We start from the raw sequence: 20,233 nt of genomic DNA on the forward strand, positions 1-20,233 counted from the left end.
GCTCCTCATAGAGGTCATGGGGAGAGAGGGTGATTAGGGGAGGACAAATCCAGTAGAAAGTGTGGGGTCCCAGTGGACTACGACATGAAACGGTGTCTCAGAGTTTGAGAAACTAGAAAGGCCTTCCGTCCTGTCCCTTACACAGAACACTACTTGGGGCTGGGGGATGGATGCTATGACCCTTCAAAGCCCTATCTGAGAGCCCATGTTCCTCAGTGCTCGGGCATTAAAAGGAACATCGGGAGAAAGTGCCCATGAATCCCAAGCTCCAGACCTTGGCTTTCTCCCAACCTCTTCCCATCCTTGGAGTTTGTGGGCAGTGAGCGAGTGACACAGGCTACCCAGGAGCACCTTGTCCTTGACACCAAGTTTATCTGGAAAGGGCAGAGCCTTAGTGATAGCTGGAGAGGGAAGAAGGTGGGGGGAGCTTTGGGAGGAGCCAAGTCAAGCAAGAGTGGGAGGTTCCTGAGTCCCAAGGGGGTTGGTAGGTGGGGTCTGGGAGATAGCAGGAGGGTCCTGGGAGTCAGTGGGAGGATCTGAAGTCAGTGGGAAGAGTCCTGGCATAGGTGGGGAGAGTCTGGGATTAGCATCAGGAGTCTGGAGGCCTAGAGAAGGGACTGGGCTGGCTCTCTGAAGGAGGAGCCTGGCATCGGTGGGAGGAATGAGAGCATTAATGGGAGGTTCTAGGAGGCAGTGGGATGGAAGGAGTACCATCAAGGGGTCAGTGGGCAGGGGAATGGTCAACAGGAAGGCACTGATCAGTGAGGGCTGACAAGTCCGAGGGTAAGGGTAGTGGGCTGGTCCTAGGGACCCTGACCACAAGCTCCATGGGCTCCCGAGCCTTGTTTCGATAAGCCCGGCGGATGGTATCTACTGCTCGCTGGTGGGTCACCTGCTCCAGGCTCTCTCCATCCACTGCCACGAGCTCGAAGCCAGCCTGGGATGGGGGTGGGGAAATCACAGACCTCCCTTCTCAGGTCATCCCCCCATCCAACCTCTCACCTCCAGCAGCTAGGACACTCCTCCCCATCTGGGTGGAGAGGATGGACAATGGGACTTTTGTGCCTGAGGCCGTGGGGGGCAGGGTGAAGCACAGACAATAGCCCTTTGTCCCTTGGGGATAGGGGTGGAACAGGATGGGCCACCCTCAGGTCCAGGCTGGCATGAGGGGAAAGATTTCTCCCTGGGCTGGTTCATCTTGCCGGCCTGACCACCACCCCCACTCCCCCACCCCCACCCCCGCACCTAAGCCACCTCCTGTGACCTGGTTTAAACCTGTCTGGCTGGAAGATGAGCAGGTTCTGCCCGCCCCCCATTCCCCAATTCAGCTCTGGACCTTGGGAGTGGGCTTGGGTACTCTTCACCCACCTGCAGGGCCCCACTGAGGAAGGCAGCCCCCCCAGGGAAGATCTTCTCTATCTTCACCATGGGCTGCACCTTGGACTCAATGCCCCCAGAAATGCTGATGCCTATTGAGAGAGAAGCACTGGGTGAGTGTGCGGCCACTCCCCTCACCCCAGAGCTCCCAGAAGAAACCCAGCACCCCAGCACCAAGTCTTGACCCCAACTTCTCCCAAATCCCCAGATTCGGTTCCCACTCAGTCTTCGACTCCAAAAATCCTCCCAGTCCCCACCCCCTCCAATCTCAAACCTCCCCAATAGACCCCCATATCCAAATCTTAACACCAGACCCCCAAGTTGTACCCCAAAACCAAGGCCAGGAATCTCATCCAAACCCAAGGGCCCCGTCTGCCAGGCCCAGTCCCATGTGGACTCACCCAAGGACTGCTTCATCTTGGACAGCGTGACTGTCCTCAGCTCCCCGCCAGGGGCCTTCTCGGCGGCCTCCCTGGCTGTCCTGCCAGTTCCATTCTCAGAGTGGCCTTGACGGCTCCCTGCCTTGGCTGCTTGCTCATCCACAGGTCGTGGAAGAGGGGGCCTGGCCTTGCGAGGCTTGTGGTAGCGCCCGTCAGCAGCACTTGGGGTGGGGATAGGTGCTGGGGATGGGGAGCGCCTGCGTCCCGGGGACTTGCCTCGGCACCGGCTGTGGCTGCGGCTGCGGCTGCGACTGCGGCTGCGGCTCTGAGCCAGGCCCTGGCTCTGGCTCTGCCGCGGGTCCTCTGGGGTCAGGGGTTCCGTCAGCAGCCAGTTAGGCCTTGGGGGCCGGGGAGTGACAGGAGGTGGCTGGGGAGGGGGGGTGCTGGTGCTTCGGTGTGGGGCAAAAGCATCTACTGGCACATCTTGGAGAGGGGGGATCCCTTTATGAGGATGGTGGGAAGCAGAGGCCCCCAGGGAGAGCTGGAGGCCGCCCAGCTGCTCCCTCAGTTCCCCATTGTCATCCTCCTCTGAGAAGCCGTTCACAGGCAGCAGGTAGAAACCTCCACGACTGTCTGGGGAAGAGGGTCAAGGTCAGGCTGCCCATCCTCACCAGCCCAGGCCACCCTGCCAGGCTCCAGTCCTTGCCTTTGCTGGTGGAGGGCGCGTGAGACCCTGGCTTGGTCGGCTCAGGCCCTCGGGTAGTGTTCCCACAGAGAGGGACTCTGCCTAGGTTCCCGGCTAACACAGTACTTGAAAGCTTTCTATCACAGTCTATGTCTTAGAAAAAACATGACTCGCACACCAAACTGGTCATTTCTCAGAGATTATTACGTAGAAGGAGACTAGATTTAAAAAGTGAGTGGGTTTAAAACCAATTATTAAGTAAATAATAGTATAGGTGGTGAGTGGCAGTGATAAATGTGTTTCTGGGGGACAAGGGATTTCCTTCAGAGGACCAGACGGTGTTCTGAAGCCATGACACCCTATGTGGGGGCAGGGATGGAAGACCCGTTCTCCCTTCCCCAGTACCCCAGGGATGTGCCCCCTCCCCCAGGGCTGGGACTCCGACTGACCAGGCACAGGTGTAATGAGGTGACGCTTGGGCGGTGTGTCCTGCCGGGCTGGTCTCAAGGCAGGAGGCCGCACTGCTGGGAAAGGAGATCCCCTCAGAGGCCTGGGCCCCTGCCAGGCTCCATGATGGACACAGCTGAAGGTCATGTCTGCCTCCTCTCCCCTGGGAGGCCCTCTTGCCATCCCCAGCTGGGGCCCGGAATCTGTGCGTCCTACCCCCAGCTGCTGACCTGCCCGGCTCTTAAGGGCTTCAAAAGCCTCCAGCTCCACGGGCATCACCATGCTGTCGAAGCGGCCGAGGTCGGTGGGGGCCACCACGCTCCTGGGGGAGGGCGAGAGATGAGAGGTGGGCAGGGGCACAGTTCTGGTGGGGTACAGTATGGGGAGTTCTCCGGGGTCTCCTTTCCGCCCCCAAGCCCTCCCCACAGCCTCCACCCCACCTGATGTCCCTCAGTAGCAGCAGCTTCGCGGGTCTGTCCAGAATGGCCAGCAGGGGCCTCACGAGGTCCTCCACGCCGCCCTCATGCACGTACTGCAGAGAGAGGTGCCGCAGGTCACCCAGCGGCCGGGACATCCAGAGCTGGGGGGAGGGGCTGCGTGGGCCTGTGGGGTTCCCCCTGTTTAGGAAAGCTGCTCCCCATCCCCAGGCTGTCCCCAGAACAGGGCAGTGTTGGTGACTAGGGGGAAGCCTGCAAGTGAGCTAACAGACCTATAATAGCTGGTGGGGTGGGCGGGGGGGCAGCAACGGCTTTGGGACGGGCCCTTTTCCATCTGGTCTCTCATTTAGTGACGCTGAGAGATAACATGAATTATTCTCATTTTACAGACTGAGGAAACTGAGGATCAGAGAGAAGGACTTTGCCCAAGGCCACACAGATAAGGAAGTGTGAAGAGCGATTGGAACCTGAGAAGTCAGGCTCCCGCCAGCTTCGGTGCCGGAAAAGGATGTGCGGGCTGTGGACTCTCCTCCCCGCCCCCACCTTCCAGGCAGAAGGAAGGAACCGGGGCCAAACGCTAGGCTCTGGGCCCGCGGGGCCCAGCCTGGGTCTGCCCAGTGACCTACCAATTAGGCTTTGTTCAGTGCTGGAATAGGGACCTTGGGGAAGGGGTGGCTCGACAGAAAGCCTCTCCAATCAGTCCCCGGCGGGGGCGGGAGTAGAAGCCCTTCTGCCTGGCACTGCCCGATGCCACCAGCCACACCCCACCAACGCAGACAAACTGGCAAACGAACACTGGGAGCCTCCCTTTTTGGACAACACACTGCCCCCTAGTGGTGGAATGGAGACAAGTACTGATTCAGAGGGATACGCGCGCGCGCGCGCGCACACACACACACTTTCTCTCTCTCGCTCTCTCTCTCTCTCTCCCTCCCTCTCTCTCTCTTTCTTCATCCTGGAAAGGAATAAACACAGACAGCAAGCCCTGGTGGTCAGAGTGAGACATTATAAATTTCAGGAAATAAAATATAAACTATGTGGTCCTAAACACACATAAAGTTACAGGGACTCACACATACACGTGTCCAAAATACACCTCCTTATGTCTGGAGAGAGAGATCTATGATTGCACGGAATCTGTCACATAGGTACACACTTCAAGGCCACAAATGTGCATTCAGCTCCTACTAAATGTCACACCCTGTGCTGGCAGTGGGGGCACACGATGAAGACCCTGTTCCAAATCCTTCAGAAGTCATTCTAGTGGGAAACGTGGGGCAGAAGGAGCCAAGTGCCCCAGTGGACGACACAACACTGGCGGTGGGGCAGAGGGAATCTCAGAGGAGCGTGCGAAGTCCGGGATTGGCTTCCTGGAGGCAGCGACCTTTACCCTGACCCCTCTTGGTAGGTTTGTTTCATTTACATTTACTCTTAAGGATACATGCAGGGAACAGCATGAATACTCAGAGGAAAGTGCCCTAAGGGTGGGGTGGAATAATGGATAGAAGGAAGTTTAGCTCGACTGCTGGCTACAAGAAGGGCCTCCATGTAGGCTGCATAGGTTGGGACTGCGGGGTGAGTGGTGGCCCAGCGTTGTGCGGTTCATCACATGTGTAAACCCTAGGCAGTGGCCAACAGAAGATGACGAGGTGGTGACATGGCAACCATGGGAAGGCTGAGGTTCGTGGCTGGGGAGTCAAAGCAGGGAGGCCTTGAATGTGAGCCTGAGAAACTTTCTCTGTTCCACCAAAGGTAAGAGATTGCAAGGGGATTTGGGGAGTGTCAAGTGATCCAAGATGGGGTTTCTAAAGTCTGGCCTGGTGGCCATGGAGAGCTGGCACAGAGGAGAGAGAAGGGAGGCCTAGGGTTTGAGGCCACACTTTCGAGTCTTTAGGGGAGATTTACTAATCATTCCGAGCAGAGCTCCACCCCAGAGGGTCTGATTGCTTTGGTGAGGCATGGGTCAGGTTTGGGGGGTATGCAGGTGCTGTGGGGGTGCAGTGAGAGGTGGTCCTGGCTTGGAGAGGGTGGGAGGAACCGAGGGCTGATGGAAAAGGAGCTGAGCCAAGAAATGGACACAGCGCGCCACCTAATGGCCAGAGCCAGAGGTGCAAGCTCGCGGAAGTTGGTGCTTGGGTTCCCACTCAGCACTGAATTGAGGGTGGTGACAAAAGTTTAGCCCAAAGGCCCTAGGTGCCCCCCAACATGCACCCCATCTGTGGCTCTGCTGTCAACCAGGCCTCGGGAAAGGGATGCATGAATTATTGTGTCTCAGTCTCCAGTTGATATGCACCTGCCTTAGTTAGACACAAACACAGTCGCACGCAAACCTAGGTACCCCACAGGCACACAGTTGTGCACATCACACAGACAAACAACACAGCCCCACTCCGACCAGGCTGAGGGCGTGGGGGGAATCAGAAGCGACTTCCTGGAGCCCCTGGAGCTTGTTCTTGCGTGCGGGCTTAATGTGTGCTGATGCCGCCACCTCACGGGGACATCAGGACAAGAAACCCGGGGACTCTGAGACAGGACAAGAGCAGAGGGCCTTCTGATCCCCCTGGAGGGGGAGGCTGTGCCTCCCACAGCCTCCCCAACATCCAGGCCACAAGGACTCCCTCACATCTAACTTGCACTCCACCCTGGAGCCCCACTTTCTGTTTGAAGTAGAAGGAAACAGAACAACAGTGCAGATGCTGGGGGAGGCTTGAGGTGTGTATGGGGAGGTGACAAAGGATTACTTACTTGGGTAACAGGGGAGGGGGCGTGGCATCAAGTCAGCCTGTGGGCTGACCCAGGTATAGAGGGAGGCAGGGGTTCCGGGAGAAGGCTGGGCTTTTGAGGAGCTTGAAGGCAGTGACCACATAGACTCGTGTCCTCCGACTCATCACCTGTCCAGTTCTTTCTCTCCTTAGTTGAAACATCACCTGCTCAAGGAGGCCCTCCTAGACCACACCACCTAATTTGTACCTTTTGGGTTATTTTCTCCTGTTCTTTCCTTTCCTAGCACTTGACGTGATTTGTCACTATGGGTATTTAGGTTCTAATTATTGTATCTCTTCTTCCTGTCTGTGAGCTCAGTGTGTGTGTGTGTGTGTGTGCGCGCGCGTGTACGCGTGTGCACGTGCACAACAGGAGTGACTTCTGCTTTTACCGACCACTGGCCTCATGGCATCAAGCCCAGATACTGACCAGAGACTGTGGCCTGAATGAATGAGGGACTGGGTGGCTGCGTGACCGCGGGCTGGAGCTGGGCATAGGCCGGAAGCTCACCCGGGAGCAGTGGCGGGTGATGGCCAGCACTTCATCGTCAGTCAGCAGCCGTCGGGCCAGGTCCTGAATAAGAGGCCGCCGGCTCTCCCAGGCTTGCACCTGCTCATCCATGCTGGGCAGCTGACTGGAGGGGCTCCCTGCCCTGGCAGAGAGCAGGGCCCGGCCCCTCTCCCGCTCTGCAAGGAAGGAGCAAAGGCATATGATGATGGAGCCAGGAACCCTCAGGGGAAGAGACAGGGGCTTCTCTCAGTGGGTTCAGACCCCAGAACAGGTCAGCTGAGAGGCCTAGGTACTGCTGACAGAATCCCAGCCTAGCCCCAGATCTCCCCACCATGGTCTCCTGTAACGATCTGCCCAGCAAGGGAGCTCCAATCCAGACCCTTTGGCCCCCAACACAGACCCCTAAACTAGTCTGTCCCTTGCTGGTGTCCTATGAAGAGTCACTGTCATATTACTCAATGGAGTTCTGGCCCAGGCTCCCTCATTCCCCAAAACCTGTCTTTAGGAGTCCCTCCGTGTACCCAGTTCTCAAAAATGCACCCCAGTATCTCTCTGCAGCCCTGTCTCTCCTCGTAAGCTTAGCCTAGCCTAATTCTTTAGTTGCCTCCAGTATGCACTCAATCCCCCATGCATGTCCCCAACTGAGTTCAGCCCAAAGCCCGTTAATTGCCCCCAACATGCACCCCATTTGCGGCTCTGATGTCAACCAGGCCTCGGAAAAGAGATGCATGAATTACCGCGTCTCAGTCTCCAGGTGACAAACTTCTGCACGGGCCCCACTGCCCCTGCTGTGGAGAAGAAAGGCTCAGTGGCGGGCCCTGGCTCCCAATCTGAACACAGGGCTTGGAGGGCTCAGGGGTGGCTGGATCACTGGCTGAAATGAAGAACTCAGGCTGGAAGGAGGTAGAATGGGGAGGCAAAAGTCCAGGCCACTGAGGTCTTCAGGGACCATGGTCCCCTAGGGACTTCATTCATAGGCCGTGGGGAATCAGTGAAAGTTTGAGATCAAGAGAGGGTACAGTCTGGGTTCTGCTTGTGGAAATTCATTTAGAAGCAAAGAACAAAGCTTGAGGGAGCACCTACCTTCAGGGGACAGAGAAAAAAAGAGGAGCCTTTGGAGGAGAGAGAGGGGTATCCAGAGGGATAGGAGAAGCGTCAGGTGAGAGCAGGGCCCCGGGGGCTGTGGAAAAAGAGGTGGGTTGAGGAAGTGGGGCTGGCCTGGCCAGATCTGAAGAGCTTGTCTCTTCCGTGGGACTCTCACCTTAGCCCCCCAGTAGGGGCTGGGTCCAGATCCTCATCCCATCATTGTTTTTGCCTACCCAACCTCCACTCTCCCTCCACAAACAGCACCGCAGTTTCATCTGGGGACCTCCATTCTCAGTCCATGGGCTCCAGGGTGGGTCTGTGACCGAGGAAGGCCCATGAAAGTACCATGGGCCTGCCCCACTGGGCATGTGGCCCAGCAGGGCCAATGAGAGCCTGGAACTTCAGCGGGACCTCTTTAAGAAGCTCTCCTCTGTCCCTGGGTTGCTAAGCGGCAGTGCCATCTTCCCTCTGAGTGGGCAAAACCTGCAGGATAATGAAGCCAACCCAGGGGAAAGGGAAACCAAAGATGAAGGGGAAAAACAGTCTCTGATGAGACTGTTTAAACCTTTAGACCTCCTTACATCAGTAGCTGAGCTGAGAAGTGCTTTTAAACCTAATTTGAGTTGGGTTTCTGTCTTATACAACCCTGAGAGTCTTACTCATCCACTTGTGGTCCAGTCTTGGAGCCTCTCCTAGAGACAAGAGGCCTCTCTGAGGGTCCTTTGGAAGCCCCTGTCTTAAGTGAAGCCTGCCCAGGCCCTTCCACTTGAGCCCTGATCTAGAAACAGCCTTGCCCAGGGATGATTCTAGAACTGGGTAGGTAGGGTCTGTGGAGCTCTGGCCAGGGGAGGTGAAGACAAATATTCCAGGAGAGACGTGCCCTACCCACCTCAGAACCAAGAGCACAGAGACCTGACCCAAGCCCTTCAACTTCCTGGCTAGGCTGTGGCTCTATCAGTTTTCCTTTCTGTAAAGTGGGGAGATGAGACAGTTTAACAATGACCACTGCGTTTTCTGAGGACCTTCTGTATGCCAGACAATGTCCTTAAGTGATTTACATACAACCATTCTCTTATTCCTCACCATTCCTGAAGAAATAGGTAATCACTACTCTCACGCAACTCATAAGCAAACAGGCTTATGGGGGCAGGTAGCGACTCCCAGCTGGTAGAAGGCAGTGCAGGAGTTCAGCCCAGAGCTGCTGGATGCCAAAGTGGGCTGTATAGCCTTCCTCCCCGTCTCTCATCCTGCTTGCTTACCTTTATCCGGGTCTAGGCGGGGGCAAGGCTTGGCTGGGCTCCCTCCATCCAGCGTCCAGGCCTCTCTGTGCCCATCACCTGCCAGCCGCCCCTGCCGCCCTCCCTTGAAGAAGAGGTTCATCAGTGTCTTGGAGCGCTGCAGGGCCCCCTTTTCCCCAGAGGACCCCAGTTTCTTCTTCCGCTGCTTCTTCTCCTCTGCGGACATGAGGGAGCACCCAGGGTGCTGGGGCGGTGGGCAGAAGGGAAGGCCGAGGGGCGGGGGTATGAAGAGGGGCAGAGAGGAGGGACGGGGGTGCAGACAGGACCCCAGCCTTGTGGGGAGGTGGGGATGGACATAGGTGGGCTTCCCCCTTCACATTCCACCTCTCCCCCACCCACGGCTCCAGCTCTGCGAGGACTCTCCGAGAAGGCCGGGGTGTGTGTGTCTGTGCCTGTGTGTGTAGGGTGGCAAGGATGGATTAGGGCTGGTTTGGGGCCCAAAGCTGACAGGAGCTGGGACTGGATCTGAGGGTGGGTTTGGGGCCCGGACCAGTTGAAAATGGAGCCCAGAGTGGCATCTGAGTGCATTCTGGGGCTGGAAATGAGGCCGAGTCAAGGCCTAGAGCCAAGGGAGGGCCCAGGACTGGATGTGCGGCAGGCGTTTTACTGGGAGCTCTGGAGGGAGCATCAGCCGCCCCTTCCCTACATACCCCACAAGGTCAGGTGGCTCTGGGACCTCGTGATGGGGGGCCGCGGCCGGCTCAGGGCCAGCAGCAGAGCAGTCTTCGGGGACTCGGAGAGCGCAGAATCCAGGCGGTGGGCAGGCCAGGGTCCGTTGGAGCGGATGGCAGTGTCCCTGAGGATGACGGTGGGCCTCACGCTGCACCAGGTCTCCACGTGGCCCCCCACGTCAGGCTCTGTCTGCATGGCTGTGTCTGCCCGCCCCCAGCCTGGGCCCCAGCTGCCCGGCTCATCGGGCCCCAGGCAGACATCCATGCGGTCGGAGGGCAGGGAGCCCGAGCCTTCAGCGGAGCTGTAGGGGGCACTGGAGGCATAGGAGGAGACGCTGGAGCTGCTCTCAGAGGCGGGGGACAGCTGCTGCAGCACCCCGTTGCTCACTGCAGGCAGTGGGGAAGGCAGGGGCATCTCAGGGGAAGGCCGGACAGCTTCAGGGCCCTGCCAGGGTTGCAGACCACCTTGGGTATGGGGGTGGGTGAGTGTTGGGTAGCCGCAGAGGCTGGAAGCACGGGCTCTGGGGAACCGGTGGCTCAGCAGTCCTGCCCCTGACTTGTTGAGAGACCTTAGGCAAGTCCCTTCTCCATTCACGGCAGCCCCCCACCCCCACCCCACCTAGGACTCCAGAGCCAGGGGAGCCAGGAACTGAACCTGCAACTTCCAGAGGGGAGCCCAGAAATGGCTCCGGGCAGTGAGGAAGTCCCACGCAGGTTGCTCCTCCTGCCCAATTAGTCCTCAGAGACTCTGACCCACTGTCGGACCTCAGCCCTTTCCCTCCAGCCCAGGGCCTGAGCCACTTACATCGGTCCAGCCAGCAGTACTCAGAAACCATCTCTTTGTAGGCAGGGTACCGGCCAGTCTCCTGGGAAGATCGTGGTGGGCATAGGAGGGCATGGGGGAGTAGGTGAGAAGGGGGTGGGTGAGAAGGGGGAGTGACGGGATAGGAGTAAACTTTCCAACTCCATCTCTCTCCTCCAAGTTCATCACGCTCGAGACAAATGGGCTACTTTATGTCTGAACATGCCAAACTCCTCTGTAACTCAGGGCTTTGTATTTGCTGCCCCTTCGGTCTGGATTCTCTTCCTTCCTCCTTCTCCTCATCTTCTGGCTAGCTCCTTCTCCCTCTGCAGGTGTCAGCCCCCTAGAGAGACCTGCCCTGACCCCCAGGCTAAAAGCGCCTTCCTCAATGACCCCTCCCCTTTCTCTATTAATTTCCTTACAGCATTTGTCAGTCAGCATGCCTCCTGTTGGCCTGGCTCCCCCCACCCCAGGACACCCCACCCCTCGTAGCAGAGACTTCTTCTGTCTTGCTCACTGTCGTAGCCCCAGCACCTGGCAGAGAGGCTGTCACGCGGTACCTATTCAAAAATGTTGAGTGAATGAACGAGGGGCAGAGTAGGAGAGAGGAGGAGTGTTTGGGATCATGTGAGAGGAAGGAAAGGGAGAAACGGGCTGGGGGAGGGGGTTGCGGGAGAGGAAATCAAGTGGCAGAAGGCGGAGGAATGGCAGAGGAGGCTCTGAAGAGCGAGATGGGTGAAGGCTAGGGAAGGGAGGAGAGCAGAGCGGGGCCGGAGTGGGGCCGGAGTGGGTTCCAGTGGAGAGAGAGCCGTCCCTGCCCCTGCAGCCAGAGTGAGAATGACATGATCCTCAGGCAAGTGTGAGACCCACATGAATCATGAATGCAGGTGCCTCCCCTGAAATCCAATCTCTGGCCCCAGCCCAGCCTCCTTGCCCTGTGCCCAGGCCCCTCCCAAAGCCACAGCTAGTGCCCACCCTCTGGGCAGGACGCTTTCTCCATCCACTCCTGCACCTCCACCACTCATCGGAAAGGGCACTGCCCTCCAGGTCTGGGGAGCAGGCTGCAAGCAGGTCCTGCTGCTGGCCAGCTGAGAAAGTGACCGTGATTCCTGAATAACTCTGTCTCTCTGAGCCTCTGTTTCTTCTTCTGTGCAGTAGGGATGAGCATAATGTCTGGCCCTCACAAATGGCTATGGAAAAGTCCTAAGTTGTAGGGCAACAGATATTAAGTACTAGAGAGGTCTGGGAAGTCCTTCCTACAGTCCGGCCTCTCCCTGACACCCACAGTCCTGCCCACCTTGATGGTCAGCATGATGTGTGTTTGGCCCTTCAGCACCTCCACGGCCTGGCTGTGGCTGATGTCGTCGAACCTGACGCCGTTGGCCGCCAGGACCTGGTCCCCCACCTTGATGCCATTCTCCTCGGCCAGCCCACCATGATCCACTCTGGGGTCAGACAGGAGGCAGTCTGAGAGGCCACCTGGCCTACCCTCCCTCACTTAGATACAGGAACGCCCCAGCCAAAATCTTTGACCCTCCTCCTGGAGCCCCCCACTGCTACACAGGCCCCACCCCTGAACTAGGCCCTCCTTGGATCATGCGGTTGGCTGAGCCTTCTTTGCCAACCCGTCTCCACTGCACGCCCTGCCCCAGCCCTCACTTGGACACATAGATGCCCAGGCCAAACTCCTTGCCCCCGCGGATGTTGAAGCCCAGACAGAAGTCGTCCGACGTGGTGTACAGGTGGACAATGCGGCGCACGCCATCCTCCGAGCCGCTGTCTGACGGCGTCGAGCTGCACTTCTCCACCACCAGCCGCCGATTCACCACGTCCACCCTGGGACAGCAGCAAGCAACCATCAGTCTGGGCTCCCCCAGGCCACCACCAGGCACCCCCTCTCTTCCCAGCATCCCCGACGACTGCACAGGTAAGGGGAGGTTGCCTTGGGGGACTCCCCAGTCCTGAGCCCTTCAGTGGGAAGTCCCCTTCATCAGGTAGGGAAACTGCCCCAATTTCCTCTCTCTGTGGAGCAGTCCATTGTGCCAGGGCCCCTCTCACATCCGCACAAGAGCCCTGAGGGTGAGGAGCTGTTACTGTGCCCAGGCTCCTGGGAGCGATGGCAGCACTGGGGGCAGGACCGCTGGCATCTGAGACAGAGCTGGGAGGAGGGTTGGGAGACAGACATGGCCTTGTCTCATTGCAGTGTCGGGCCTTGGGATCACTGTGTTTCCAGCACCAGGGGGACAGAAAGAGCGGGAGCCAGGGATAGCCAAGTCCCACGCAGAGCCCTTTGTCTCCTGCCTCTCCTGCCGTGGGCTGGGTGGGCTGGACAGGGTGGGGCAAGGTCAGGGCCGGGACCAGGCCTTCTCACCATGTGGTCTTCTCCTTGGAGAACCTGATGCCCGGCACTCGGCCCATGCGTCTCACCGTCAGGTGCAGACGGCTGCTGCCTGTGAGCACTTTCACGGCGCTGCCCATGGTGGTGCTTTCCAGGCTCAGCCCATTCACCTCCGTGATCTTGTCCCCCACGCACAGGCCAGCCCGCTCTGCACCAGGGGAGGTGGGCAGCTGGCATGGGCCTCTTGGGACAATTCCCCCAGGGCAAAACTAAGCCTTCCACTGCCCCCACCCCCGCAACCAGGCTTCCTTCCACGCGATTTGGGGTCCCCAGATGAGGTCTGGGTATTCCTCATTAGACTAGGGACTTGTCCATTAGCCCACTCCACCCGGGGAGGCGGCCCCATTTCCCCATTAGATCAGTCCCTCCAAAGCTGAGGACCCTTTCCTGTCATCCCTGAAAATAGGACTCCAGAACCCCAGTGAGGTGGGGACTCATACCCTCAGCCAGCACCTCCCTCCAGGGGGCCCTGCTCACCTGCACTGCTCCCCTCCTCCACCTTGCTGACGAAGATGCCCAGGCCGTGCTCAGAGCCGCCCCGCACACTGAAACCCAGTCTCCCTGCTGGACTCTTCTCCACTCGGACAGCACGGATGATATCGCTCTCATTACTGTTGGCTGTGTGGTGGCGGGAGCAGGGAGGGACACGGGCATGACTCCCATGTCCAGTCTGGGCACAGAGGGCCCCTGGGTTTCCCAGTTTGGGCTGGGTTGTTAGGCACAGATACCTAAGGCCTAAGGGCAGCCAATTTCTGAGTTCCCTCTCGGTGCCTTGGAGAGTATGGGTCAGGGAGAGAGTATGGGAACAAGCAGGACAGGGCTCCATATTAGAAGATGCTCTTCTCCTTCCCTGATTATATAGGGGTGTGTGTGTTTCTAGTGCTAACTAAGCTTCTCACTCCCACAGGCCTGGGATAGAACAAATTCCTAAAACCCCTGCCACTCTGAGGGTCAGATGGATAGAAAAGAAATTCAAGGTTCCATTCTATGGGGCAGAGTTGAGCCAAGTTTGAGCTCTTCGTCTTGAGCAGAAAGGAATATTCAAGCTCTGTCTTCAAATAGTTGAAGAGCTATTCTGTGAAAGGCACTGGATGTTTTTGTCTGTGTAACCCAGATGGCAGAGCCAAACTCAATAGTGGACTTCAATGGAGGCCAATTTAGTAGGAAAAAACTTTCTAAAACCTTCAGCTGTCAGACAATGGAATGAGTTTTCCAAGAGAGATAGTGAGTTCCCCATCTTTGGGAGCATACAAGTTGGAACTTGATAAGTGGGGTGTTGTAGAAGGATCTCTGAGGCCCCTTCTATCTCTTAGACTCTATGATTCTGGAGGTAAGGGCTTAAGGAGCTACGTGACTAGATGAGGAGGGAAACCCAAAACACCACTCTGCTGCAGTATATGCCCAGAGCCCCCAGAGTGGTCCTCTCCATCAGCACTGGGGAACATCAGAGAAGCAGGCTTCCCAGGAGCTGCAGTTGCCAGGGAAGGTGTTTGGGAAGACAAGATGGGTGGGATTTCAATGGGTGGAGCAGAAAGGGAGGGCGCCAAGAGGGAGGGGATGGAGTGAGCAAAGGCTTTGAGGTGGGTCCTTGAGAATGTCTTCAGTTAGAGAAGTTAAGAAGACTGGAGAGGGAAGCTGGGTCCCAGGTGAGAAGGTGAGATCTCTTCGTGGGCAAGGCTTACTCTAGAGGTATTTGAGAGGGAGAACTCTCTCTCTCTCTATCTCTGTCTCTGTCTCTCTCTCACACACACACACACACACACACACACACACACACACACTGCTTGATGTACGAGAAATCAGGTTATAGTACACGACCAGAGCAGCTCTGGAAGAAATCTCCAAGGGCAGTCTGTGGGTAGGGGATGGTGCAAGACAGATATGTGTGGCATCCTGAGGCTTCCTGCCTGATTCTGTCTGCACACATCTCAACCCAGCACAGGAGTCTGTGGCTCTCCTGTCCCCCAACCCTCTTTCTTCTCAGTTCCTCCGGGGGCCTTTCCTAGGGCCCTGGGCGGGTGGGCTGCCAATCTCTAGTGTTGAGCATAGGAGCTTGGGGCCTCTGAGGATAGAAACTTCTCTACCTCCACTGGCTTACCCCTGCCCACTGACCACCCACTCCAGGAGCACACAGCCTCCTCACTGTCTCTTCACTCCCAGTCTTGCCCCCTTTGGGCCATTCTCTACACAATGGCCACAGCCAGCTTTTACAGATCAGGCCTGCTTATTAAAAACTTCAGCGCATGCTCCTGCTTCTAGAAGGAACTCCACAGTCCCCTAGGCCCAGTAAGGCCCTCCGTGGGCTATCCTCAGCCCACCTCTCTCCCTTCACCTCTGGCCGCCATCCCAACCTCATTGAGCTTTGGCTACACTGACCTCTCTCCTATTCCTCTCACAGGCTAATCATTTCAGTGTTCCCTCAATCTGTGAAACTCTTGCCCAGAACTTCATAAAGCCAGCTCCCAATCTGCAGCCCCTCCTGGCCCACACGGCACTTTCTCTGAGAAGCTTTCCTGGTCTACCCTCCCTAAAGTCCCTTCCTTTCCTCCCAGGAGACCTCTATTAGGTGATTCTCAAACCGTGCCCCCCAGGTCACCAGCAGTACTTAGGAACTTATTAAAAACGTGTATTCTTGGGGTACCTGGGTGGCTCAGTTGGTTAATCAACTGACTCTTGATTTCAGCTCAGGTCATGATCTCAGGATCCTGGGATCGAGCCCTGCAACAGGCTCTGAATTCAGCATGGAATCTGCTTGTCCCTCTCCCTCTGCTCCTCCCGCTGCTGTCTCTCAAATAAGTACATTTTAAAATTTTTTGTTTATGTATTTGACAGGCTCTCCGTTGAGCAGAGACCTCGATGTGGGGCTTGATCCCAGGACCCTGGGACCACGACCCAAGCCAAAGGCAGAGGCTTTAACCCACTGAGCCACCCAGGTGCCCCAATACAATTTTTTAAAAGACTTTTTATTTATTTATTTATTTGACAGACAGAGATCACAAGCAGGCAGAGAGGCAGGCAGAGAGAGAGAGGGAGCCAGGCTCCCTGCTAAGCAGAGAGCCCGATGCGGGACTTGATCTCAGGACCCTGGGATCATGATCTGAGCCGAAGGCAGAGGCTTTTAACCCACTGAGCCACCCATGCGCCCCACCAATACCTTTTTTTAAGTGTATTCTTGGGGCACCTGGATGGCTTAGTCAGTAGAGCATGTGACTCTTGATTTCAGGGTTGTGAGTTTGAGCCCCACATTGGGGTAGCGATTACTCAAAAATAAAATCTTTAAAAGAAAAGTATATTTTTTAAAAATGTGTATTCTTGGGCTTCACTGCAGGTGCCCTGAATCAGAGGTTCTGGATGTGGGACCCCAGCAGCTTATCTTTTTACAAGCCCCTCAGGCAATTCTGATGTCCTCCCAAGTTTGCGAGCCACTACTCTATGCTACCATGCAAATTAGTGCCTCCAAGGGTCTTACCATCCTTTCTCATGACTGACTTGCGCACATATTATTTATTGTCTGTCACCTTTCACTAGATTATAAATTCACTCATGGTAGGGACTTTGTAATCCTTTTCTGCCAATGTATCTCCAGTATGTTGCACAGCACTTGGTATCTGCCAAGGATTTTTTGAGTAAGTAGAAGACTAAATGGATGAAGGAGAGAGGGGAGGAAGGGCTGGTTTGGATCAGAGAATTTTCTTTGGGCCCAGCTGAGTTTGACAAGCTGGTGGGAAGTCACGGGGGTGAGGTGGGTCATGGTTTCTCCCTCCCCACTATGTCTCCCTTATCAGTTACTTTAGGCCTCTGGAATGGTCTAAATAGTAACAAGGAGGAAAGGTTCCGGGATGCAGTGACTGGAGAGATGTTTGTGCTCAGGTGGAAGGGAAAATTCTGAGCTCAGGGCCTCCCAGCCCAGATAGGGTAGGGGCTGGCTGGTGGAAGTCTGTCTGGCCCTCCCCTTAGCTGCAGAAGCAGGGCTCGAGGGTGAGACAGTTGGATAGAGCCATCCTGGAACTTCTGCAAGAGCATCTTTAGGGGGAGAGCGCACAGAGCCGTCACACCATAGTTGGGGCATTGTCTGGGGGTCTGTGTGAGGGGGATGTATATGTTCTTTTAATACAGTGGGACCTAAAAAGGTCGTGCCCCACTCCCTTCCCTGTCCCCTACCACGTCCCTTAGCTCCTCTGCGATCTTTTGCTCTGTGACCCGAGTAACAGTGGTAAGCCTTGGTGCTCACTGGGGTGGGGGAGACCCAGCACGGTAGATGATGGGAGTGAGCAGGCCTGGGCCACCGGTGCAGGAAGGCCTGCACACTGAGCACCCCAGCAGCCGGGTAGGGGACAGTGATGCCAGCTGGGTCAGAGGGGAGGAGACGGGTCTGAAAAGTCCACTCTGGGATCCAGCCAGAGGAGTTCTGCTGGCTGGGAAACAGAAGGGGAGCTGGAGATATTTATCACATCTGTCCCACAGAAAGCCTAGCCCCAGGGGGTGCCCATTCTGCTCCCCACCCCTGCTGACACTCAAGGTCCTGCCTTGTTCACTGCCTCTTTGTCGCCTCACATCTGTCACTGCAGCCAGACTGGCTCCTAATTGCCCCCCCCCCAGCCCCCATCAGGGCCTCCGCCCTGTGCTCTCGGTTTCCACTTCCAGCCCTGTCTGGGAAACCTCCATCCCAGCACCAACCGCTCTCATCGCTCTGTCTCTAAGCCCCACTACACTGTACATTTCTGGAAGGTGAAGATTGACCCTCGTTTTTCTCCAGGTCCCCCGCAGGACCTGGTGTAGAGCGGGTGTGCAATGTAACAGCGTGAAGCAATTGTGTCAGATCAGGTAACCCCCTGGTTCGGGGCCCAGGCCTGGGGCTCCCTCCTGGACCCTCAACCCTCCTCCTCTCCCCTCTCTTTGGAACATTTGCTACCCTACCTCTTTTTTTTTCCTTCTGCATCTGAAATCTTTTTTTTTAAATTATTTACTTATTTTACATAATCTCTACACCCACTTGGGGCTTGAACTCATGTCCTGAGATCCAGAGTCACGAGCTCTTTGGACTGAGCCAGCCAGGCACCCCTGCACCTGAAATCTTTAATCCTGTCTCCCCAGTGGTCACTGAGCATGGAGCTGGTCACACACTGGTTGGTTGATGGATAGAGCCTTCTCCATCCTGCTCCCCCCAGGCCGAGGGGCGAACACCAAGGGAAAGGAGAAAGGCGGAGTCCTTAGGATGGAGCTGCCCATTCCATAGCCTACCTTGCTGGCTGGGGAGCTAGCACATCACACACACCTGTCCCTGCCTCCACACTCCTATCTCCCTCCTCCCACCTCTCTACAATCCTGCAACCCTATAGGGTTGGCCTGAACCTGAGGAAAGGGCTGATGAGGAGGAGTGTGTGGCTAAACAGGGGCCCTCCACGCCCCACTGCTCTAAGACTCGCATCTCTCCAGCTCCTCCTCCCAGCGGGGCCCTTACCCCCAACCCTCAGCACCAGGCCCCAGGTGGGCCCTGCTCGCACCTTCAATGGGGGAGTTGATGAGGATGACGCGGCCCATGGGCGATGAGGCTCGGATTCCGCGGGGGGGCCCGTTCAGCAGCCGCTGCTGCCTCTTCAGCAGGTATCGCGTTGCGGAGCCCGAGTCGCTGCCCAGGTGGCCGCGGGAGGAGAGGGAGCTCAGGGAGCCCGAGCTGAGGTCTCTGAGGCCCAGTGGGTCAAAGCCCACTGCAAAACCCTGCGCCATTGTGGCTAGCCTGGGCTGGCGCCCTACAAGTCCAGAAGGAACCTGCTAGCCCTTGCGAAAAGGGCCCTGAGTGCCCCCCAGCTCCATGAGCCTTCTGTGCGGGGCAGGGGTCTCAGTACTGGGAGCGCCCCACCTCGGCTGCTTCTCGGGAGTGTGCGCTCCAGGCCTGCGGATGGAGAGCAGGGATGGGGACAATGGCGTAATCGCTGCCCTCGCTGCCCCTAGAACTTCCACCCTGGCCCTAATTTGAGCATCCTGTCGTCCCATGTCTTAGGCCCCTCTCCTCTCCGGCCCTGGCCCAGTCCAGGCATCACCGCAAGACTTTCGGAGCCATTTCTACAAGGCCAGTGGGAGCCTCTCATTCACTCTTCATTCCGACTCTCAGCGGAGTCATCTACCCCAGTGCCCAGTCCTGGGTAGAGTGGAGATGGATTCTTGCGGGCCCTAGAGCTTCAGATGGTGTGAAGGAAATTGGGGCCAGGACAATTCCCTGCACACCTCTCCTTGTGTTTGTGGGTAGGGGGCTTGGATCTCTAGGGCAGGGCTTCAGGACCTGGGACAGCTGCAGCCAAGGGTCCCAGAGATTCCCCAACCACCACAGCTTCCTTGGTCCCATGCTGCTGTCCCCTCCGTCCCCCTCCTCTCTCCTCTAAAGAGGTGGCCAGGCTTTGGCGGAGGATCTGCAGGCTAGAGCCCCACAACAGCGCGCACAAAACCCGGAGCCAAGTCCCCCAGAGGAGCTCTGGGACTCAGAACGCAGCATCCCACCCTCGGGTCGGTCCTCTCGGCCCCCACCTCTCCAGCTTGGCTCCCCTCACCTGCTCGCTGATGCGGCCGCCGGCGGCCTCCCGCGCCGGTGGGCGCCCGCGTGCGCAGCAACCGGGGGAAACCTCGCCCGCGCTCCGCCCAGACTACGGGAATAAGGCCGGCCTGCGTAGGTGCAGGCTCCCATTGGCTGCGACAGCCGCCAGTCACTGCCTCCGTCCCCTCCCTTGGGCACGCAGGACAGCGGTTTGTCACCTGGGCTGAGGCCGCTGGGTTCTGCCCGCTGCAGTTCGAGTTCTGATGCCTTACCCCGCCCCACGAACTTAGGGTTTGGGTCACGCCTCGTCCCCTCCCGCTACGGGTTCAGTGCAGCGGAGCCCAGAACCGCTTCTTCTCCAGGCCAAGCCAGACACTAGGGCTGTTGGAATTGCCACCCCCAAGGCCTCAGTGAGGGAATGGCACCTGGGCAGAGGGGGTGTAAGCATTCGGTTGGCACAGCGTGGGCTGGCGCCTGGGTCCGGGGCAGGCGTGTTCTCTGAGGTGACTGGGTGAGTTGTGAAGTGTGTGTGTGTGTGTGTGTGTGTGTGTGTGTACTGCCTTCTTTCACTTGCATCCTCCTTCTGTGTTGCTGTCTCTCCGGCCATTCAGTTCTGGAAAGGGCACAGGGTGGAGCCGCTGGTTCCACGACACTAGGGGGAGGAAGAATCGTTCTGATCCACTTGCTTGATGCAGACAGAGGTATCTTGAGCCTTCTGCCCCTACACATCCCAGGGCAGGGACTAGGGCCAAGGTCTGCGGTGCAGGCGTAGGGATTGGGGGCAGAAGGAAACTGGGGACCCAGTGGAGCTAGGGGTTACAAGAGGCGGATAAGGAGGGGGCTGGAGGAG

At 57.3% G+C, this 20,233-nt stretch overlaps 1 protein-coding gene across 7 annotated transcripts; it reads right to left on the reverse strand.

The window, feature by feature from the left end:
• PDZD7 (PDZ domain containing 7) lies at nucleotides 1-19,485 on the reverse strand. 7 transcript variants are annotated; one of them, XM_032313359.1, is made up of 17 exons: nucleotides 19,400-19,485; nucleotides 18,359-18,747; nucleotides 13,332-13,472; nucleotides 12,828-13,002; nucleotides 12,116-12,292; nucleotides 11,754-11,901; nucleotides 10,460-10,520; nucleotides 9,634-10,041; nucleotides 8,945-9,139; nucleotides 7,337-7,387; nucleotides 6,600-6,775; nucleotides 3,330-3,421; nucleotides 3,120-3,211; nucleotides 2,892-2,966; nucleotides 1,779-2,390; nucleotides 1,369-1,469; nucleotides 1-937 (listed from the first exon to the last, which is right to left on the reverse strand). In XM_032313359.1, exons 2-17 carry the CDS (start codon nucleotides 18,579-18,581, stop codon nucleotides 722-724), a joined length of 2,943 nt encoding a protein of 980 aa, XP_032169250.1. In that variant the 5' UTR covers nucleotides 18,582-18,747; nucleotides 19,400-19,485; the 3' UTR covers nucleotides 1-721. The 7 variants fall into 7 exon arrangements, 4 of the variants coding, with proteins under 4 accessions (XP_032169250.1, XP_032169252.1, XP_032169251.1 ...); XM_032313361.1 differs by lacking the exons at nucleotides 1-937; nucleotides 1,369-1,469 and having other exon boundaries at nucleotides 2,251-2,386; nucleotides 2,892-2,963; XM_032313360.1 differs by lacking the exons at nucleotides 1-937; nucleotides 1,369-1,469 and having other exon boundaries at nucleotides 2,251-2,386.
• Nucleotides 19,486-20,233: the final 748 nt, after the last annotated feature.

Source organism: Mustela erminea, chromosome 14 (assembly GCF_009829155.1).
Source record: "Mustela erminea isolate mMusErm1 chromosome 14, mMusErm1.Pri, whole genome shotgun sequence".
NCBI lineage: Eukaryota > Metazoa > Chordata > Mammalia > Carnivora > Mustelidae > Mustela > Mustela erminea.